A 23959-nucleotide genomic window follows, 5' to 3' on the forward strand; every position below is an offset into this window, starting at 1 on the left:
AAAAAGCAATATGAGGGAGTTTAGGGAGTTGCTAAGCGATCCCAAACTGGAAACTTCAGTAATGCCCATTTTCTCAACTGACAACCTGTCGATAACGTCGATTTTCCTCATTTTTTCGTCTATTATTTCTTTCCATTTTCTCCACAGCGGTTCTTCCTCTCACTCACCCCTTCCCTCCCTGCCCCAACGCGCTCCCGGATAACAAAATAATAGAGCAAGTATTGGATTAACTGTGTGAGAAAATATTTTCCAGGATATCACATTCGTTAATACTTTTGCTATACATTTTTTTCTGGAAATCCCAAACATTGTCTTGCTCACAAATTTTCTAGGAGGGGTATCAGGCTTCAAAATTCATGAAATTTATTTTTATGACACAAACTTTCATTAAATAAATAAATTTTGTCGAAAGGATATGAAAAGTTGACAGTATTCTATCATTCTTTTCCATGGCTAACGGAATAATTCAAAAAATTTTAGGTTATGTTCTGCCTAACCTCAAAAAAATTGAGAAATATTTTTATGTGAAAGAATCTCCTAATTTATGCAAGATAAGGACATTTTTGATTAATAGAGTTAAGAAAAGAGAGGCTGCTGCAAAAGTTCTTCAAATATTTTAATTTATAACCTAAAAACGAAAAACATCTCCATTCTCTTTTAAAAAATTAGATCAAACGCGATTACGAGATGATGTTTTCAATTAAAGTTAAGTGCAACATAACCTCAAATTCCAGAATAAGCTTTTTACCAAATAAGAGAATTAAATGCATTATTAAAAAGAATTTCTCTAATCTTCTATTTTAGTGAGTAAGGTGTTTTGTTTTATCATCATCATTCTCAACCGCTTATGCCTATAATAGTCAAGGACATCAAGGTTAGCAACCTACAACAAATTCAAAAAATCCTAACTTAATCAAATCGATTGAAAAACTGGTTGACCTTTGACCTTCACTAATTCAAAATGGCGAATTTTCCGATCATAGATATGTTTGGCTAAATGTTCACCTGGACTACCTCTAAAAAAATCCGAAAATGATTGAAAAGGCTTGGGCCAATTTTGAGAAAAACTGAAAAAATATTAGTTTTTAGGGAATTTTACTTATAGGGCATATAAAATTATTCAAAAATCGGTACATTACCGGTTCATTACCGATGAAAACCGATGCAGTCGGGTTCGAAATTTCAATACCTTTCCAAAAAATCCAAACTTAACCAAATTGGTTGAAAATGGGCCCTACAAATTGATGTTGACCTTTCATCTTTAATAATTTAAAATGGTCAAATTTGCGGTCATCGAAGACTGGAAGTCGATATCTCTTACCGTTTAAGCTCCAGAACAGTGACAAGTTGAAAAACAAAGTGATTTAACATGTCAATATATGAAAGTTTAAATTAAACACTTATTTGCATTGCTAATCAGTTTAACTCTAACCTCAAAATCTCAAATTTAGTGTGAAAACTTATTAAATAATCTTTATTTTATTTACTATCTAAACACAGAAGTATGCTACAATCTTTCAAAAAAATTTCCGTTTGAATTAAAATGTGCAGATTTGTTAAATGAGGTTATGTTGCAATTAGCCCATAGAAGTTATAGAATATATTGCATTAAAATTGGTTTGAAAACTTTTTAACATTTCAAGACATAACCTCTTCTTTATTTTATTCTTAAATTTTATCAAAGAAAACAGATATTGTTTTAGGTTAGGTACAGCTTAACTTTACATTTTAAAATGATCTCAGTCATTTGAGTTGGTAGAGCCTTACTATGTAATTTTTTAGGTTAGTTTAATTTAATACATTCTTTTCGTATTATTGAAAATTTCTCAAACTAATTGAAACCTCTATAAGGGAGAAAAGGACATAAACGGGAAATGCCGGGAGGGATAAACAATGGTCAAATGTTTCATCTCAATTCACTTTCCGTGCCGCCAATCAAGGAAGGAAGGAAGAAATTCCGTGTCCAGACCATTTCCGTGTGTGGTGAGAGGTGTCAGGAGATTTAAGTGATTGTGGACACAATACCACCATTAAATACCCACTAAAGTGGTCATCTTTATACACCCTCATACACCAATTCTACTAGACTTTGCACCCCAAATGCCCTAACCTCATCCCTGCATAAGCATACCGTTGAAATTTATGGACTTTTGATGTTCACCTCCAATTTTAAGGTGAGACTTCAGGAAATGAGAAAGAAGTACTCTCAAAAAGTGAATATTTTTGAGAGTTTCAGTGGAATAGGGATGGGATTTTGAAATATTTTCTCAATATACCGGAAATTGAAGAGGATTTCCCTCATATTGAGCTCAGCGTAAACACATTAGTGTCCTGCGAGGGTGGGCTTTTTGCTTTTCTAGAAGGAAAACATGAGGAGTGTGCAAAGGACATTCCTGAGATGAATTCTTTGTCATCCAACACCCACAGAAATTCATTTTGGAAAACTTTTACGGGGAGAACATACTTTTCTTTCGATGGGATTTTCCCACTTAGAACATTTGAAAGGGAATATTTACAGAAATCTAAGAAATTCTTGAGAACTTCCTTAATAAAAGAACCTCATTCTATTATTAGAACTGCAATAGGACTCAGGACGTTCCTTTGAAATATTATAGGTTATGTTGGTTCTAACCCTAACCTAAAACAGCACGTGAGTATCTTGGAAAGTAAGAAATGTGACATTTAGAAAAGAAACATAAATTCGTATTGAATTTCGTTAAATATATACTTATCAATTATTATCAATAATGACGTTACAAAAATCTAACCTCAAAAATAATCTTAAAGGTTAAATTTTGTTGATGCTTCATAATTGATAAATTTACAATTTATCTGTAATACATTTCCGTAATTACCACACAACCTAGACAAGGGGATATAAAAGGACTAGATTGAGGTTAAGTACAACATAACCTCTTTAAAACATTTCTTGCGATTTTCCCATTTAGCTCCGAGAAAATTCAATATAGGGTACATGTCCTAATTCAAAACCATTTCCAGACGCTTTAAGTTTGACAGAAGATTTAACACATTGAGTTCATATTTTTTCTGAATAGAATTACAGTAGACTCTCACTCAATCGGACCTTTTTCAATCGGGCGAAAAATTTTGTTGACAATTTTCACGTTTAATTATGAAGCTAATTTGCTCAAATTCGCTGTAGTTCTTCCTATTTTATCGTGATCCTTTATAATTGAGCGCTCTTTGTGGAATTTACAAAGGCTTTGACACCCAAATCTATCGATAAACCGGATGACATTTCGTCCGAAATGCCCATTTGAGAGAGAGTCTACTGTACATAAATTTGCTCTTTGACTCTTCTAGAATGTTGCTGTTTAGTGAAAATTCTTTAGATATAATTTGAAAACTCCTTAAATACAAGAAAAATACGCCAGCGTAAAATGCTTCTATTGGACACAAATTAATCCAAATGGAGACAAGGGAAGTTTCTAATTGGAGACAAACAGTGTAAGTGAAACCGCGACGACAGACTTCCAAAACCTTTTTGAGTTGCTCCTGAGTGCAGGATTTGTTCTTATTCGTGGTCTTTTATTCCTTTCCCATTTAAAACAATAAGAAAATCTCTCCAAAAAAATCATATTTCCGGGGTTTCTTATTGAAGCATTTGCAGATACTTCAGAAAAACCCTTTTTATTCACGAAATAGGTAATTATTTCATTTAAAAACTTCACGTACCGTTAACAATAAATATTAGCACTTAATTTAACTAAAATTAGCCAGAAATATGACATAAATAACAAACAAAACAACAGTCACCTTATTGTGTTTTTCATTGGACATGGTCGACCGATGAAAAATGCGATGGTAAAATGGTACACTTTTAATTTTTCTGACAAATAACAAATTAAAATTTGTGAATATGAATGGATTTTCGCTTTATTTGGAGCAAAATAAACTAAATAATGAAACTGTAGTATAGAAAATATGTAATATAATTTAGTGCTGTAGGGTAAGTGTGCCAAATTTCGGCATAGGGGAAACTGGGGCACCACCAAACACGGGGTACCACCAAACACTGCGATTTTTTAATCGGATATTGGATATCAGAGGACAAGACCGATAGGAATTTATAGGCACTATAGGGATGCTTGTACACTGAAGGAATGGTCGAGATAGTCCAAGTAGTTTGCAAATAAAAATTAGTGTTTGGTGGTACCCCGTGTTTGGTGGTGCCCCAGTTTCCCCTAGTTGCATGCAAGCGTCAAAGTCTCAAGTTTGAAATGTAATATTTTAAATTCAAATTGATTTTTTTTATTCTTTCTTCTTAAAGAGTGTTGCTTGGAACCTTGTAAAGACTTTACCGTCTTTATTTACTCTAAAATCATTCTTAATACATCTAAAATGAATAAAAATATAGACATAACTTTGGTGCCCTATTTCGGCCACCTTCATTCTCATAGTTCTTTGCCCATCGGGTATTCTTCAAATGTCTTTTTCACGTCATCTTGTTTGTCGAAGCTACATTTTTTGTTATTCTTTTGCATTGTGTAATCTCTAGAGTACGTAAAATCTAAAAGTTCATGGAAATTCGAGGAACAAAAAAGGTGGCCGAAATTGCATGCTGGCCGGAATTTGGCACACTTACCCTATTTATCATGAAAACAGTGACGTTTCCATTTGGAGTAGCTAAAAATTTCCATTTGGAGCAGGTTTTGAATTAGCTTAATTTACCCTACTGCATTGTTTTTTGAAAACTTCAAAATAATCTGAATAAATGATCATGAATTATTTCAGTGCTACTTTTATTAATATTTTCTCTTTTCATTTTAATCAGGCAACACTAAAATTATTTTGCTATGAGTTGATTTAGATCAGTTATGCGCACAAAATGTCCTCGGCAAATGTATGATTTTTTAAAATACATTTTAATATTATACTATACCTCTATTATTTATCAAACAAATATAAATATTAAAAATTCTAATGGAGGGAATTATTAAACCCTTCTTATTAATATTTATTTAGAGGGTTGAACGGCAAAGTAATAGCCATACAAAGAGAAGTAATTAAAATTCCAATATTGCGACAGCGAAAAAAGCCTCATAAATTGTGCATGATCCACCCCTTAGATAGTGATTTGATCCAGATAGTTGATGTTTTCCTTTCCTCATCGCCACCCTAACCCAATGTTGATACAAAACACCCTTCACTTGGCCAGTTTTTTTTTCTCGACCCAAACCCACCCCCTCGATGATTGCTGTTGACAAACCTCAAAATGTGTCTCTTGTGTTTAATTCACTTTTCCACCGAAGAAAGTTTCTTGGTGAAAATTGCAATGTCATAAACACTTCATGCTCTGGGATTTCCACCAAGGAATATAACCAGAATATGTAAAAAAATTTTACATCATCCCTTCCATGCCGAAATTGTGCAAATCTGGTGGATCATTTGCACTCCTCCGTATCCTTCTCCGAAAATTTTAGCCCACTTTTCCATTTAAGCGGAGAAAATGCGGTTTCTTGGGAGATTGGGCTAAATTTGGAGAGAGGGATTCATGTGAGAAAGGCGATAAAATGAGGTTTGTAAAATTTAGAATAATAAAAAGATCATCTCCCTCCAGCAGCAGTATTGTCTCTCATTCTTAGTCATCAGCAACCCACTTAGAAAATCTCAATGGGATTTGCTTGGAGGAAAATGAACCAGAGAATTACTCCTCCAAGGGGTGATGACTAATGCAATTTTCGCATTAACTGCATTGCTTATTTTGTTATCTAATAAATTAGAGATAACCCATGCAGATATTGCCAGAAAAGATTTACTATATTCAATATTTTGGTGAAAAGCAAAGTTTTAGTCAGTAGGAGAATGTTTAATTCCAACAAAAACATTTCATCTGTCAAATTTCTTTACGCTGGAACAGAAGAAAAATCTGGATTAGCCTTATACGGGCTTCAGACCTAAGGCCAGCTTCAGACTAGAGGTTTAGCCCAGTTCCCGAATGTCTCAAAACCTTAAATTGCGAGCAATTTAATTTCTCTTTGAGAGCCTAATAGGTCCTTTGTCTTTAATTATCCAATATATTATTAAATTTTTCCAAAAAATCGTAATTGATAAAAAATTAGAGTAGTTAAGCCATATAGCTAAACCTTAGGTCTGAAGCCCGTATAAGGCTCAACCATATGGCTTAATTTTTCTAATTTCTTATCAATCCAGATATTTTGGAAAATTATGATTTAAGACTGGACAGCATGGATAAGTGATCCATTAAACTTTGAAAAAGAAATAAAATTGGTTGCTATTTTGAATTTCGAGATCATCGTGCTGGTCTAAACCTTAGGCCTTATTCTTTTATTTAGAGGGAAGGTACCTTTGAATTAATGCACTATTGAAACAGGACATTTTTCCCCTATTTTTAAATGGAACTGGATATAATGTAGCTTCACAAATCCATTTGGAAGCTAAAGTATATAACACTATGCAACAGTGATTTTGTCCCTGGGTTCTCATGATTTTTTTCTATTGCTGGGGTCAATATGATTTACGAAAGTACTTATCATTTTTTTTTCATTTTGTTTTTGCGCCTGTAATTTAGGCAAAAACCGTTTTTGCCGGTTTTTGATACTTGTGAAGGTTTTCTCTAGTTGGCTAAGTGCTCGATTTTCGTTTGAACCTTAATTTCGAGGTTAAAAAACAATCTGAGAGAAAAGTTGCACATGAACGAAAATGTAGCCAATAAAATTCTGTATTAAACCCACAAATCGGTTCAGCAGAATCGGAGATATAGGCACCCAAGTATCAAAAAACGTCAAAAACGGTTTTGCCTAGATTCCAAGTGCAAAAACAACTTGCTTTACATTATCCTTTATATTTCAGGTTCTAGTGAACAGAACTTAATAAGTGTAAGTCCGTTGGAAAGGTCATTAGTTGTGCTTCAATTTTGATAATTACAAAAAAAAACTCCGGTAAGCGTCGGGGGATAGGACGGCTAAGAAAAAATTGATTTTTCCTAAAGCTTTTGGCTCAGACTCAGTCTCACAAAGAAATCACAAAAAAACACATACAGAAGAAAAGTTAAAAAGAAAATTGTGAGAATAGCTAAAACAGACAAGTGCAGTGTCCCAGATCCTACGCCTTGTGAACTAAGGAGACCTATGACAAAGCAAGAAGAGAACAGCTTTCAGACTATAAGCCTCACATAGGACTAATTTTGTTCATCTAAGAAATCGCGCTCCGATCACTCTAAATGCCTCATTTGTTGGTTTTTGTCATTCTCCAAAAATATTAAATACCTATTTTAGAATAAAATTTCCTAAAGATTTCTTTGAAAATATCTTTTAAAACTTATGTGAAGCATATATATTGAGCTCTTAACATGATGTAAATCACACTATGCAACAAGTGTAATTTACATCATGATAAGGCTTAATTCTATTTTGGAGTAGGAGAAAAATGCCCAATTTTAAAGATGTTATTTCCCCCTAAAGCTGTTATTTTGAAATTTTTAGGTTAGATTTGTCTTGAGGCCTCTACACATTGGTAACAATTTCCGTCAAAAATTGCATTTTTGACAGAATTTTGACATTCTCATCTACAGCAGTGCTGACAATTTTCTTCAAAAAAGCAATTTTTGGCGAAAATTGACTCCAAAGAGGCCATTGACCTCAAAATTTATTAAAGATGAAATGAAAATTCCATAGTTTCAATGAACTTTTTCACAGTTTTAAAAATCTGCAAAATAACAATTAATTTAATTTTTTTTCATAAGCTTAATTTATTAAAAGGTTTAATAATCCAGTTATTGTAGGACTGTAAAATAGATTTTCTGAAAGATACATGTTCAATAAGTCCAATAATTTACAGAAATTCCTATGGTGTTTACACATTGAATGTTGATTCCACCAAAAATTACATAAAAAAATTTTTGAAACAAAAATGTCTATTTTTGAAGGAATTTTTGAAGAAAAATGGAATCATGGAATTTTAAAGAAGAATGGGAATTATAAACCTAATACTCTTACTAAAAGAAAAATAATCTTACATAACCTGAAATATTAAAATTATCTTTTAAATCGAATAAGATAATGATAACCTTACTTACAGTCAAATACCTCAAATTTAAGCTTTCCAAATTGAGTTCAAAATGCAAAATTTGAGGTTATGTGAAGAAATTTTTGGATAGAGTCTGAATTAAAACCGTTTTTCTCCTGTAATTACTCAATATTATCGTTTTATAGTGACTTCTTCATCAAATTCCATTTATTTAACAATAAATTATATTGATATATTCTCTGAAGTTATATATATTAATTTGGAGAAAGTGTATTTTGCATTAATTTCATTACGTTTTTGACAATATTGTTCAAATTTGAGGAGTGATCTATGTATACACGCCAAAAGTTCATATTTGAGGAAATCGACTGTATAAGCACACTCCTATAACACAGCCTCTTATTCTTTAACATTAAATTTTCATTAATATTATTGCACTATTTAAAAAAAAATGAATTTTACCTTTTATTGCAAATTAAAGATCTCTTCTAGGAAGCCGATTTAATTCAATTACATCTTATCTTACAAGCTAAACTCCATTTCAATTGATTCATTGCACAAATTAAAATTCAGGGAATTATTTTACCCATTTCCTCTCGAGACAGTGAAAATTCCTATCCAGCTCCTTAAATAGAGTCCAAAAGAGTCTCTTTTTCTGAGAAAATATTGTCTGAGGCATATTGCAAAATTCCACTGTATTTTCCGCACTTCATCACTTAACTCTTCACCCCCTAAAATCTCCTGGCATATCATCAGTGCTCGTGTGTGCGAAAAGGAAATCCCCCCTAAGAAGTTATATAGTTTGGGGGGCATAGCACCCCAATATCTCCCAAAACTTTCAATTCTGCCACCCACAAAGAGGAAAATGAGTAGATAAATGACAAAAACGTGACTCTGCTAAATGTGATTGCTCGATATTTCAACAAATATACGAACGCCAAGAGTTGAAGAGTGAAATGATCCCAAAAAATCGTTCCATTTACGACCCCTTTTACCATCGAAATTAATAAAATCTTTTCAGTATTTCTTTCTTTTTGTATTGCTCGTGGTTAAAAATGGAACACCATTTCTTTGATTTTTTAAGGTATCAACTATCAACCGACTTCTTAGCCTACAAATGACTTCTTTTTTCTATGAGTTTTATTTTTAAGTTTCACAGAATCTTTTGAAGATTTTTTATGCATTTTCTGAAAGCTTCTGAAAGTTTGTTAATACATAAGGGTTGCAGACTTAAGGCTTAGCCATAACCATAAGGCTTAACTTCTCTAATTTCTTATCCGTCGAAAACTTTAGTAAAGTTTTGACTTAGAAATAGAATATAAAGGGGAATTAATCTATTTGAATCTGCGGAAATAATTAAATTGGTTACTATTTAGGATTTTGGACTTTCGAAAACTGAGCTAAACTTCTATTGTCTGAAGACAGTCTAAGTCTAAGGGTTTTAGAGGTTTCACGAAAGTTCTGAAGGTTTATCCCGCAGACTTCATATTACTTTAAAGCTTCTTGAGGTCTCACAGAATATTTTGAAGGTTTCTAAAGGGATCACAAAAGTTTCTGAAGATTTCTTTAAGTTTCACAAAACCTGCTGCAAGTTTTTTTCTAGGCTTTTCCAAAACGTTCTCAGGTTTACCTGATGTTTCACGAAATTTTCCATTAAAGATTTCTTTAGGTTCTGTGAAATCTACTAAAGATTTTTCGAAAGGGTTTTACAAAATCTTCTGAATGCTTTTATGGCCTCTACACATTGGGAGCAATTTTTGTCAAAAATTGCTTTTTTGAAGGAAATTCCCTGCAGTGTTGTAGGTGGAAACGTCAAATTTCTGTCAAAAACGCAATTTTTGACGAAAGGTGCTCCCAATGTGTAGACGCCTTTAGGAATTTCCGAAACCTCTTTGAGATTTTTTGACGTTTCGCGAAAGCTTCTGGCAATTTTCAAAACATTTCAGAAGTGTTCATGAAGTTCTTCAAAATATTTTGAAATATTTTTTTTAAGATGTGTTACTGGCACTAAAAAATTGAAGGTTTTTGATACAATTAGATCAGGTTTCTAATTTTTCCACCTGCACGTGATTTTTTATTTAATCTTTGTAAGAATCTTTGATAATTTTATCCCAGTTGGAATCAAGAAAAGTCAAGGTTGTGTCTTTAACTTTGTAGACCTGATGAAGAGGACAATATTCCTCGAAACGTTGTAGAAGAACGCAATAGAAAAATCAAGAAAAATCTAAGGATCAAGAAAGATCTAAGCCTAAGGATATACAGTAGAGTCTCGCTATAGTCCATATTTGGTTTCAAATTTGACACGCACTATATAGTCCATGTAATTTTTTAAAATTATCAACGATTTTTAGTATTGAAATTGCTCGACGGCTTCCACTTTCTTTGCGATTGTGATACTTGTCCTTGCTCTCTTTATTGTGAATCACAATTATCACAACTACTTAATAAAGTTTGCCAAAAATATTAAAATAATTATGCATGTCGCATACTAAAAAACATAACCTAACTTAAAATCAGTGTTTTGAAATCAACGGTCGATAAATTGTGGACTATAGAGCGATGGCCTATAGCGAGACTCTACTGTATAGTCAAAAAATTAAAAAATAAAAATTAAAAAAGCGCCTGTATTGGCTTTTAAAAGATCTTTGGTTAATTAAGCTCAAAATAACTACATAATCCAAATTTAAATTGAATTCAAAATCAATGCATGGTGATTTTTATTAAAATATATTGAACAAAATCTAATTTTTAAAATAGGTTTCTGAAAGAACTTTAAAAATATTTTAAGCAAATTTTCTTACAGAAACTACTAATGTCGCCTTAAAAGAGCTTTAGGGAGTCTTTAAAGTTTTCTACATCTGCTTAAAATAGTCAAAATAGGGTTAACATTAAAGTTTTAGCAAATTTTTTAATGAAACTATAAAAGTCTGTGTGACGCATAAAGAGGATTATCCATTTAATTTTTGATTAATTTCCCGGCAGTTTCTTCACAGGAGAAGTTTTCTTGGTCTCTTCAGCAATGTTTCAACTTACGAAATACGCTTGGTTTATCAAAATTAGGTTTAAGTTAATGTTTTAGGCACACAGGAGAACATTCTTTCTCGTCCTTAAAGCCTTAAATAACAATATTCCCATGACGAACAGTTTCTAAGTACCTAAGTTTTTCCTAAGTATCCTAGTAAAAGATTTTAAAGATTTTTCAATAAAAGCCTTTACACTTCGGGAGAATTTTCGTCAAAAATTTAATTTTTGACAGATTTTTTATGTTTACATCTAAAGGCCCCTACATTTTGGGAGAATTTATTGTCAAAAATTACTTTTTGAAGGAAATTACCTGCAGTTCTATAGGTAGAATCGTCAAAAGATTCTAACAAAGAAGCAATTTTTGAAGAAAAATAGCTACCAATATATGAAGACCATAAAGGCTTCTACACATTGGGAGTAATTTTTGTCAAAAAGCGTATTTTTGACAGAATTTTGACGTTTGTACCTACAACAGTGCGGACGATTTTCTTCAAAAGAGCAATTTTTGACGAAAACTACTTACAATGTGTAGACACCCTAATGCAATGCTAGCAATTTTCTTCAAAAAACCAATTTTTGATGAAAATTGCTCCCGTATAGATGTCTTAAACTTATAAACGTCAGATTAAAATGGGATTTATTTTGTGGTCGTCCTTGAAAATTCTTATTATTCTTCTTCTTATAGGACTTTGCATAGTTCACAATTGTTGTGCCATTAAGCTGCACTGGTTCAACCAGCAATGGACTATATTCCTGAATGAACCAGAAGTGTTTCGATTTCGACCCTTCTGAATCCCGTTTCAACGCTGAAGTGTCAGACCACCCAGAAAAGTCTGGTTATGTTTTTTTAGAACGTTTCTTTTCGAGATAATCTGTCAATTTGCCCCTCTCTCCACCCCTCTCATACTAAATTCTTAGCAATGCTTTGTCAGGAACGTTTTTGTGTTTTCTCCGTTTTCGCCATAAGTAACTTTATTAGAGTTTTCTCAATGAGTAACTCATATTGAGAAACCCTCGTCGATTGTCCGAAGCTTGAGAAAATCAAGAAAACCTTGTCAGTAAAGGCCTCTACACATTGGGAGTAATTTTTGTCAAAAATGCCATTTTTGACACAATTTTGACGCTTTGACCTACAACGCAGTGCAAACTATTTCCTTAAAAAATAGCTCCAAAGAAGCAATTTTTTACGAAAATTGCTCCCAATGTGTAGAAGCCATTAAACTGGGAATGATAAATCCCTTGAGCTTTCTGAAATTTCTTATTTTTCCATTTCTCTGGTTTTGCAAAACCTTTTCAAAGTTTTTGGGTTTTTGTAAAAAAAATCTGTTTTTTTTTTGTTAGCACGAAACATTCCTAGAACAATTGACATGAGTTTTTAGTATGAGTCTCCTCTTGACGTCCACCGCTGTCTTAAGTGTTTACAATAGTTTACAACGTTCAAAAGGATTTTTTAATCTATCCTAAAAATGGATTCTAATATTTGATATTTTAAAGGAACATTTTATTTTTCATCTATGTTCAGACAAATGTTTTCCTTATGATTCCCACTCAAGTTGGATTATGATTATTATCAAATGAAGGAAATATGCTCAAATTTGCCATGTTTTGTCTTAGTTTTGATGTGATTTTGCATTATTAAGGGATTTTTATAAAATTTACAATACATATGAATAAGTAAACTCAATATGTGTATGCAGATAAATGAAAAATCTTTGCATTTTAAAAAATTCGTTGCCCGAATTTCTATCTAATTCGGGTGGCATTTTAGTCCCAAATGCCTGAATTTGAGAGAGTCTACTGTAGGGGAAAGCGCGGTACCTTCGGACGACTCAAGCTTCGCACAAGTCAATTTTTTCTCTATGTTCCGTTTGGATTTCAGCCATTTCTCTTTTCTGAATATTTGAGGCATTGGACTAGCTATTAAAATATAATATTATAATGATCCAAATTCATTTATAACTTATTGAAAAAAATGATTTGTGCGAAGCATAAATCGTCCGAAGGTAGCGCGCTTTCCCCTGCTACTGCACTCTTCATCTTAGATTTTTTTTAAACTTCTCAAGATAATTAATTTGTCAGTTTAACTAAATCAGCTCGAACCCGATACAAACTGAAGTAGGGGAAGGGTTTCAGGCTTCGCCTACTAGGGTAGTACTAGTAGGGTTTCAGGCTTTTTCCCATATTCCTTTGCAAAATCTAACTTAAGCATTTTCAGAAAAAATATCACATTCATTAACACTAAACCTACCGAGACCGGTCAAATTGACCGGGTTAAAAATCTTTTTATTATTACCACATATTTAAACAGTGCAATGTGACTATCAAACTTTATGACTTTCTTTAAAATATGCTTGTAATTTTCTTCATTTCCCAAGAAAAATTTGTTGAATATCCTAGCTATCGCAGTCTGTCACACGACCGAATGCGAATAATGGGAATAATATGAAGTGTTCAAAGTGTTCAAAGCTAGAATGTGTGCGAAGCTTAAAAGCCATCCCCTATATTAAATGATCAAGGAAGATTTAAGGCAAAGTCTTTGAACTAACGAGCACTTAGCCATTTTTCTTTCACCATTTTTTTCTAAGAATATAATGTTGCTATTAACTTATTATTCATTTTTATTAAAAATCCTCCACCTCTTGAGCGGAAATTACCGATTCTTTATCTCTCTCCAGACTCCACTTTCTAAACACCCGAGACAATACAATAAATTTCAATTGAACACTGAAATTTTGGCTGTGGCGTCTTTTGTGGCCAATTCAACAATAAATTAATGCTGGGAGAGGACAAAAAAAGAAGAAGCACTGGAGATAAAAAGAAGCAGCCGAGATGATAGAGAAGATGTGGGAGGCTATATGGGAATTAAATTTACTTACCCTGAACAGCTCCTGCCCAGCACAACCAGAAGAGTGCCCATTTGGGCGACATAAAGTGCTCAAGGCATTTTGGCCTGAACCTAAACCATCCGCAGGATTTTTGAGTCTCCTGGGGCCTTCCAACATTTTCTCCAGTATTTATGCGAATACTCTGTGTTGACATATTTCACAATTACTCTTCCCTACTTCCACTTTTTCCACTCTTCGCCAAAAAATAAAAAAAATAAACACAAAACTTTTCCTTTTTCCCACAACCACAGATTATTGATAAAACGCGCCAAGAAGAATTTCCCTATGGACTCATAATTTGCGCGCTCTTGGGAGAATTGAAATCTTTTTCCCTTTCAGTCCCTCACCACAGAGCCAGTGTCTCTTGGCCAAAGAGTTTTCCGCGCCCCCACAAAGTCGTCCGGGCAGCTCAACTCACGATGAGCAACTGAAGTATGTGAGAAAGTGATCACCAAGTGGATGCTTCAAGCACCAGAAATCCCATGATAATATGAGACGGCGCGTACTACAATGCTCCTTCTTCCCCGCCAAAACAACCACTTTCATTCACAATCTTTCGGATGGGAATGCCTCTGCGCATGCCACGGAATTAATTCTCAAACAATCGGCGGAAAAGCACAGAAGAATTCTTTCAGTTGCATTTTCAGATCAACTTCTTGTCTCTCCTCAAAATCTCTTCTCTCCTTTCTCTGTTGCTTTCCAATATTGACTCTGCAGAACCCTTTAGAAAATTTGGTATCTGATGGGTAAACATTTTCAACTTGAGATTTATGCAGAAACTTTCCCCTTTTTCCACGCTTTTCAGCCTTTTAAATGCAGTTTAAGAAAAAGAACTCGAAGAAAAGGTGAACAGAATGCAGAAATGAAGCAGGATTATAAAAAACTTAAGAAACAGATCTTGGATAAAGAATCGAGTTTGGTTAGAATGGTTCAAAGTAGATTCGAACCATGTTACTTGGTAAAGAATGAAATAAAACCACGATAAAAATCATATTAATCAAACCTGCAAAAACAGAATCGAGTCTAAGTAGAATTCTGCTTGCGGAAATCTTCATGAAAATCCAAGTGAAAATCCTAAAAAATGAACAGGATAAACAAGGCATTGAAAACAAAAAGGATGATAAAGCTTAATGACCAGCGCACAATAACTTTTGTTTGTAAACATGTTTTCAAAATTCCCCATAAGAATGAGCGAGATGACTAGATCTAGATCTCACTCACTCTCATTGAAATTTCAAAAACATGTTTACTAAACAAAAGTTATTGTGCGTTGGGCATAATGCTTAATGCACAATAACTTTTGTTTTGTAAACATATTTTTGAGATTTCAGTGAGAGTGAATGAAAGCTTGATCTAGTTATCTCGCTCACTTTCACAGGAAATTTTGAAAACATATTTACAAACAAAAGTTATTGCGCGCTAGGCATAAAAGCTTGAGCATAAAACATTGGAATAAAAAAACGAGTCTAACTAGAATAATTTATAGTATTGTACAAAAAGTTTTGTCAAATTGACAAGAAAAGTTTGTCAAAAGGATAATCATCCAAACGGATGGAAAAGTTTCGTCAAACAGAAGGTCAGCTGGATTTTGTTAATAATTTGTCAAAAGGACATTTTTCGATATCAAATGTCAGCTAAAGTTTTGTCAAAAACAACATTCTTTTGACAAAATTTGAACAAGATCCTATCCGTTTAACAAAGCTTTTTATCAGAGTAGCCTCGATAAATGGCATGTTAAAGAATGACTTGAATGAGAAACAGAGGTAAAATAGAATGTTAAAACGTAAAAATTAAAGAAAAAATAAAGAATCAAGTCGATTTACAGCCTAATCCATCTAATAGTTTCTCATTTTCGTTGTATGTAAAAATTTTAATACATATTTTTACCTTTCTTTTGGTGAAACTCTCATCAAATTCTGTTCATTTTTCACTGAGGTACGAAATAATAATGGAAAAGAGAAGGAAACTGAACGTGTACACGTTTCTAGAAAATTCTGGAATCAATTACGCGGATCTTGGAAAACTTACAAATACCTCACGCCAGACCGTCCGGAGGGTGATTCTTCGATTCCTCGCGGAGTAAAAGTAGTCAGAATAAAAAAGTTCAACTGTTTGAAAGAAATGCATTAACAAACTGTACTTTTGGACCAGAGTTCTTCAATTAATTGATATAATATTCAAATTTTTTTACCTTAATAAAAGAAATTAAAGTTTTATTCTAGAAAAAGTATAGTGCCTTGAAATTTCCCGCATATCAAAATAGTATACATTCAGGTGATTCAAGCGTATTTCAAAAATGATTTCACAAATTGACTTCCAATGGGAGACAAACTTGCATAATTGTATAGTAATTGTATAATTGTATAGGTGTCCCAGTTTCCCCTATCCATAGTCTCGTCATGTGCATAACCCCCGAAGTGCATAATGCCGGGACTGAGTGTAGAGAAGAGATACAGGGGGTCCCGGGATTATGCATATCGGGATTATGCAAATATATCTATGCATTTTTGCCTACCACCAGGAGGAGAATTCTGTAACGCTCTGGCAATGCCATATGACAAATTGGGTTTGAATCTCAGGAGAGCTTTTTCGAAAATGCGATTCTGTAGCCATGGCATTGCCATTTCGGCTTACGTGACATTGTCAGAAGTCACATATTTGAGATTTCTGGCAATTCCAAATGACAATGAATTTGGTTAAATAAATCAACCAAGACAGACTGTATTTGCATAAAATTGTCACGTAAAGGGATTTAATTAAAAATCAATGAATTGCATTTTCGAACTTATATGATATGACAAAAAAAGCTCGATTGGCATTGTCAGGTTTAGAACTCACGCGTGACAATGCCACGAAAATTACAGAATTCCTCTACAGGAGCTAGTTTGTGAAATCAATTTTGAAATATCCTAAATGTATGCCATTTTTCCAGGTGGTAAATCTTAAATCAGCTTTTATGAACCTGGCGCTGAAAATAGCTCTATAAATTGGCGCCAAATCGATCCCTCAGAATATAAACCGAACAACTCGCGAATGGCCAACTTTTCAGGAGAGCGATTTAAAGCTGAGATTTTACATGCTGATCATAGGATTTTTAAGATTTGAAACATTGAAACCCATATAACTTTGAAAATAATTAACTTTTCGGTATAATATTCACCGGAAAGTTAAAGGATGTCAAGGAGTACTCGAAAAGCAAAAAAAAAACGAATTTTTCAAAAAAATCGAGTTGTTCGGATTATATTCTGTGAGAGATCGAAATATATTTTACATTACACAGCTCTCTTCGATATCCGGCTGACGGAGGGAAAAAATGACATTTGACTTTTTTGAATCTGGTCAACGGATTTTCTATTTTGCGCTGTGTGAAATTATTTTCTGACGAAAAACAACAGAATTTTCTTTATGGTTCGCTTATGTTTCATTTTGTGGCACAATTAAGTGTCAAAGGCTTTGATAAAGTGAAAATAACATTTTAATTCATGCTGGAAAAGCTGCAGACTCTGTGGGAAAAAGTTTGAATTCATTAACCGTCAGTGTTTGGCAGCTGTCAGCCGGATATCGGAGAGAGCTGTGTAGTTTATGGCGCGTCTCTAACTTATGCGAAAGAAATCTCCTGGGGGTATGCAAATGTTCTGTGTATATAAAGTAACTTCGCGCGATTTTCTTCGGTTCCGAAAATATGCATAATCCCGGAACTCCCTGTACAGACTTCAACGACCCCTTATAAGTCGACTCTGGGACCATTTACATGCCCCTCATTTTCCCCCACTCGTCCTTTTTAAAGATTACCCAGGCGTTCATTTCGTCCTTACACGAAAATCGTGATGAATCATTTCTAATAACAATTTTTCAAGGTCAAAGGTTTAAAGGGCTCCAAAGAGTGTATTTCTCAATTGAACGGTATCATGTTTGGGCTCGTTGGAAAGGTCTTGGAATTTCCGATAAAACTGAACTAGTTTCTTTATTATTCATATTAAATCCTAAGTTATTTTGGGTGATCTTATAAGTAATTTATGAACCTGTTTTGCTTACCACTTTTAACAAAATACTTACCAATCTTCTGCAACCATTAAACTAAATTAAATGAAAAGCTGAAAACTTGTAGAGAATAGAAAGACCTTTCCTTCTAATACAAACCCATGATATTTAGTCAATTAAATGCAGATATCTTGAATTTTTCTTACTAAAATTCGAGAAAATCAAAATGGCGTCCAAGTGGAATGTCAAAATTCGTAAAAGTCGTATAAACAAAACTCAGTTTCCAATTCAAAAAGAACTATATTTCCCAAAAAATTAAACATGAAAATATTTTTTCAAGTTAATAACAATAAAACTTTTTTTTCTGTGATATTTTCAGTAATTTGCAGAGCACTTGCAGTTCAACAACTTGGCTCCCTTATCAAAATTGGCAATAAATGTATTTACATAAAACAACTTTGGATTTCTTTTCAGGCTTTTTTTTTAGAAAGGCTGTCCTTAGTTTAGGAATGTCTGGTCACTCAACTTTTTTTTTCTCCAAGAGAGTCTGAGACACTTTTGAAGGGGAGCATCTTCCCAAAAACTGCTATCACACTCCCCCAATTGTTTGTTTTTCCTCTCCAAACATTATACACTGCACAATATTTTATTTCACTACAGATAAGATTGTGCCTGTTTGCTGGGCAATAAAAATCTCACAGGCAAATCCTCATCCAACTTTTTTCTGTTTTTTTTTTTTTTTTTTTTTGGAAAAAGAAACTACGAGACATGGTAAGAATCACATGCGTTACCTTGATAAATGCAGTAAATCCCGTGTTTACAGACTCTTCCGGAAACGGGGAAGGAGGGACTAGACCTAAAGCATGGGTTTGGGTTTGGATTTTCTCATTGCTCGATTGACCTTTGACTCAGAAGGACGTCCCAATTCTTCACAGATAAACTTTCCTACATTCACCAATTTCTCCAGATCTACCCCAGTTTCAATTCCCAGGCCATGGAGCATGTACACAACGTCTTCAGTGGCGGCATTTCCGGAAGCACCACGGGCATAAGGGCACCCTCCCAGGCCAGAAACTGACGAATCCACCACGGTTATTCCGTATTCGAGGGACGTTAGGATGTTAGCCAGGGCTTGGCCGTAGGTATCGTGACAGTGGACAGCGAGTTTGTCCGCCGGGATGACCTTGAGGACTTCCTGGAGCATTTTTGACATTGTTCCCGGAGTTCCAACCCCAATTGTATCCCCCAGACTTATTTCATAGCAACCCATGTCCAGCAATTGCTTAGACACCCTAGCCACAGCCTCAGGCTCGATGGCACCCTCATACGGACACCCAATCACCGTAGAAACATATCCCCGGACTCTAACATTGGCTTTCTTGGCAGCTTCCAGAACCACCCGAAAACGCTCAATGCTTTCAGCTGTTGAGCAATTTGTGTTTTTCTGCGAAAAACTCTCCGAAGCAGCCCCAAAAACTGCCACTTCCGTGGCCCCAGCCGCCAAAGCAGCCTCAAATCCTTTGATATTTGGCGTAAGCACAGGATAAGACACTCCCGATTTCTTTGTAATCCCCTTCAAAACCTCCACATTGTCAGCCATCTGTGGCACCCATTTGGGGCTCACAAAGCTACCAGAGAAATTACCCATTAGCCATCGACCCGAAAGGTCAGAGAAATCACCAAGTTTTTACCTTGTTGCTTCAATGGTCTTGAGGCCAGTGTCCGACAAACGATTTATCAGCTCAATTTTGGTCGAAGCTGGAAGGATTTTTGGTTCATTCTGCAGTCCATCTCTTGGGCCAACCTCAACAATTCGCACACTCTTCGGCAGAGTGGTCTTCTGCTGCAAAATACAATCCCGGAAGAGGAATGCAATTAGCTGAATGCCATTGAAATGATTCATCCGGATGGCATTGAAGGTGCAAGAATGCAAACTTACAGAGAAATATCTGCGACTTCCCAGACGCCGGAGGTAAGGATGAGCCTGGAAGCACTGTAGAGTAGTGGTTATCTTCATTTTGGGACTCTAAATCACACCGAAATCCAGCAAATTATGTAATTTCAGCTCCCAAATATTTTTCAAAACATCCACTGACTTTCGCGCAAAAAATTCAACAGTTGGCAACAAACAACCCAGCAGCCAAGTAATAGATGATAGCATAATGCTAACCCGACGGGATCACCAGTAATGTTATGGATTAATATTCTATTATTTAATGCTAAACTAATAATGCATTTTAACCCTTTAAGGACGAGCTTTCCGCTGAGCGAAATTTAATGAAATCAATTTCCCCTCGATATTTTCGCCTAAATAAGAGATTTACGGTTAAAAAGAAATTTTCCCATCCCTAGGAGTCCTGGAAAACTATGGGTCATATATATGACCCAATCGTCCTTAAAGGTAAAAAGGCACAAAATTTTCCAGACGACTAGTTTATTCGTTTGCTCTGTTATTTTTGAAAGATAAATAACTTGAATATATTTGTAACAATAAAAAAAATTTTTAGAGTACGAGTAAAAATTAAAACGATCAAAAATTAATTTTAAGAAGTTCTATTAATTTTTGGTCTCAAAGAATCTTGAAGACTGGTACACAAAAACAATAATTTTTATGAAAAAATGTATCATTTACTTCATTTTTAATTTTTATGATATTCATCGAAACAAATTTTGCATACTGGTAAGGTAACACAGAGATAAGTGTCGCATGCCTCACAAATACAATTGGTCTTATAATCCTTTTTTCTGATAGCACCATGTGCACCTCAGTTTTCTTCGAAACATGTTTGATGATAATGGGTAGATGCAATGTTGCTTGTCTCTGGGAATTTCAGACGTACAGTTGCACATTGCTGTGGATCCGGGAGTTCTTCCGGAGTTGATGCGTTCTCGACGAAGACTTCAAAGTCCACTTCATCCACATCTTGTTCCAAATATATTATGTCGTTTTCGTTCAGGACAAGATTGTCAGCATCATCGCTATCTTCCGGGCATAATATGTGGATCATTTCGGGTTCATTGATCATGATTTTCTTTTCATTTTTGAAGTCATCTACAAGAGTAAAAAGTTATGAATTTACAACATATACGCAGAAGCATCTTACAAATTATCAAAATATTACCTTCTTCAGTCAGTATTGTACTGGGAAATCTGAGCTAATTGATATATCACAAAATATTAGACGAATAATTAACTATTTTGCGCACACATAAACAAAAACATGAAACAGTCTAACCTCAAATCTTCGAAAATCCACTAGAGACAAATTCGGTGTTTTTTACCTTTAGGGACGATTGGGTCAAGACCCATGAAAATTATGAAGCTTTTCTGAAAATACCAATAAACTATAATTTTTACTTTCCTGAGAAATATTATGTATAGTTATTATAGTTTCTAGTCCCAAGAGGTTTTTGCTTAAAAAAAATTAGAAATATTAAAAATATTAAAATTCATGCACCAACGTGAAAATTTAAAAATTCGTTATTTTTGTGCTCAAATATTTTTTATATAGCAAATAGCTGGAGATTTGCAAAAAAATACCCTAGATTCCTACATCTTTCTACTTTGTGATTTGGTAAAAACATTAGAAAGAAATGACTTCAGGTAGTCAGGAAAAATTATTTTCTCTATGGGTCACGGGTGACCCAGTCGTCCTTAAAGGGGTAAATAGGAAAACTTAAAAAAAATCTCAAAAAATTAATTTTTACACATTGTTCAAGTGGCAGAGCCAATAAAGGGGAGTGTAAGGATAATGCTCCCATGATTTAAGGAGCGTGTATCGCTACACTTGAAATGGGGGGAAAAGAACAATTTCAGGAGTGCAAAGCGTCTCACAAAAATTATTCTTGGGAGAAATACCTTACTCAAATCTTGATGTCTCTGGTAACTTCTTTGGCTTCTTAGTCCTCTGGAGTTTATCTGCTAGAGGTTTTAGACTTCTTGATCTCTCAACTGCTTGTCTTGACCTCTTTCTCTTAAAACTCCTACAGCATCGCCCAAATATGGGTTTCTATGCTTGGTTCCGCAATGAGAAGTCTTCGGGGTATTATGATCAAAAGGTGTCTTTATTCGGTATAATTGCCTATTAATACAAAGATACCTAGTTCTAAAATATACAAATTGAGGTAGGAGAAAATTGGGGAAAAAGTGCATAAAAGTGCACGCCTTCGAAAGTGTCTGGAGAAATGGGAGAGATTAATTTCATGTATAATGACTAGGCAAATTCAATCGGTTGTGTATATCTACTCTACACAATCACAATGTATAGATACTGACCTATGGTAAGTTAAGAAAAACATTACAACTTTAATTGTTAATACTCAGCAAACTATTGACAGTTAATTAATGAAACTTCTTGTGCGTACATTTAAAAGTAGTAAAAACACTTTAGTTGGGAAATTATTATTTAAATATAAAGATCTTCCGCACGAGATCGGATTAAAGATGAGATAAATTAGCTAAAGCCATGTTCAGGTCTGAACACACATATTTTTAAAATATGTGAATATATGAAGGGGTATACTTATGGAAAATATAGTCTCTAAAAAACGTAATTTCGTTTGTTATTATTGAATCTGTGCTGAAAAGTCTGGAAGAGTCTAAAAGTACGAGTGCAACAACTTATTCAGCACTTCACACGTATCTTTACTTTTTGTTAAGCTTGATTCTTACTCTGGTTTCAAAATCCTTTAGAATTAAAAGGAACCCGCAGCGCTTTCTTTAAATGTCCTGCGCTATACCGCTGAGCCATCGCTGCATGCAGACTCATACAAATTTTCTTCATTAGTGTGTAGAGGCCATAAGCATAAGATGTCATTTTTAATGTTAGGGCTTTTCTAAGAAGAATTAACCAAATTTCGCACTTTTAGAATATACCACGTTTAATTTGATGCCTTTCTGCGTAGTTGAGCAAAGCCACAGGTTTTTCTGAATTTGATGACTCGAGTACTTCCATTGTAACAACTAACGAATAGGTAGTTTTCGTATAGGGAGCGCAAAAGCGTCATTCATTACGAGTGTAAGGTATTAATGTGCTGCTGGGTTCGAATGACTAGTTGACAGAGTGAGGTTATGTGAGCCGGTTATTGAGTTTTTGTGGCTTTTCCTGGACAATTTCACCGGCAATTTAGATGAGAATCCGTCGTCCTCGTGGTATTCCCAACTGGCAATTGATGCTAACCGTAGCTGTTGGAATTTTCGGTGGCATTTACATTTACAAACCATTGTTCCTCAAGTACAGACAAGAAAGATCTCCACCTTCCATCACTTCCGGAACTCCTGCAATTGCAGCCTCCACAGTCACTGACACCACCGGAAATCCTTGAAACCGGTAAGTACTACACCTTATTCGCAATATGAACTCCAGTCCTGATGGCTACAATTCCGTAAACAGTGAGAAAATGCCACCAAAAAATCCCAGGTCTGCTTTTTTGCCCATTGCGGCTGTAACATGCTTCACAGGGCTCATCTGGTCAACGTACAAGCTCTGGTATCAGCCTCATATGCATCAGAAGCGTCTACAGGAGGCGGAAGAGTACGCCGAGTTCATCTTTCGGCGCGAACAGGCAGCCAGAACTCAGTCAAATGAATAATTTTGTAGAGAAGTCTCATAAAATAGACATTGGATTTAATTATTGATTTTATATTTAGACACAAAAAGTGCATTAGCATTGTTATAGCGGTTTAGCGGTGGGTTGAGAATCTATAAATGAGGATATTGCATGATCATTAATGAGAGGATGCATTTTGTGCAGCTGGACGATTGCCAAGTTCGTCATGATCAATCAAAGGGATCTTCAAATCATTCATCATTTGATTATTAATCCGATATTTAGAACTGATTTTATCACATTTGATCTTTTTTCCCTTACTAATACACTCTGCTAGAGCACGCTTTAATGAAAGATTAATTGTCGGTGAGGTGATATTATTGTCTGGTTGAAGATGCACAAGTCTAAAAAGACGAACGAAAAAAAAGCAATGAGGCTTTTTTTCGTTGACAGAAGGTAAGATTCTAGTGATAACCACAACTTTTTTAAAGGGCAAAATGAGACAAAAA

The 23959-nt window shown here is 34.5% G+C and overlaps 3 protein-coding genes across 4 annotated transcripts in view; 1 reads left to right on the plus strand and 2 right to left on the minus strand.

Moving 5' to 3' along the window:
• Positions 1 to 14603, minus strand: part of LOC129806194 (solute carrier organic anion transporter family member 4A1) — a 32428-nt gene extending 17825 nt beyond the window's left edge. The window contains exon 1 of the mRNA XM_055854598.1: positions 13911 to 14603. Coding sequence (XP_055710573.1) covers positions 13911 to 14073 — 163 coding nt within the window. The 5' untranslated portion in view covers positions 14074 to 14603. The remainder of the gene's footprint in view (positions 1 to 13910) is intronic.
• Positions 14604 to 18180: 3577 nt separating this feature from the next.
• LOC129806195 (hydroxymethylglutaryl-CoA lyase, mitochondrial) lies at positions 18181 to 20041 on the minus strand. Of its 2 annotated transcripts, none has more exons than XM_055854599.1 (3): positions 19840 to 20041; positions 19592 to 19743; positions 18181 to 19528 (listed from the first exon to the last, which is right to left on the minus strand). In XM_055854599.1, the coding sequence occupies exons 1-3, from the start codon at positions 19915 to 19917 to the stop codon at positions 18757 to 18759; spliced, it is 1002 nt and encodes a 333-aa protein (XP_055710574.1). In that variant the 5' UTR covers positions 19918 to 20041; the 3' UTR covers positions 18181 to 18756. The 2 variants fall into 2 exon arrangements, with proteins under 2 accessions (XP_055710574.1, XP_055710575.1); XM_055854600.1 differs by having other exon boundaries at positions 19592 to 19740; positions 19840 to 20040.
• Positions 20042 to 22932: 2891 nt separating this feature from the next.
• LOC129806796 (uncharacterized) lies at positions 22933 to 23531 on the plus strand. Its single transcript, XM_055855570.1, has 2 exons — positions 22933 to 23224; positions 23267 to 23531. Exons 1-2 carry the CDS (start codon positions 23031 to 23033, stop codon positions 23490 to 23492), a joined length of 420 nt encoding a protein of 139 aa, XP_055711545.1. The 5' UTR covers positions 22933 to 23030; the 3' UTR covers positions 23493 to 23531.
• Positions 23532 to 23959: the final 428 nt, after the last annotated feature.

Source organism: Phlebotomus papatasi, chromosome 3 (assembly GCF_024763615.1).
Source record: "Phlebotomus papatasi isolate M1 chromosome 3, Ppap_2.1, whole genome shotgun sequence".
Taxonomy (NCBI): domain Eukaryota; kingdom Metazoa; phylum Arthropoda; class Insecta; order Diptera; family Psychodidae; genus Phlebotomus; species Phlebotomus papatasi.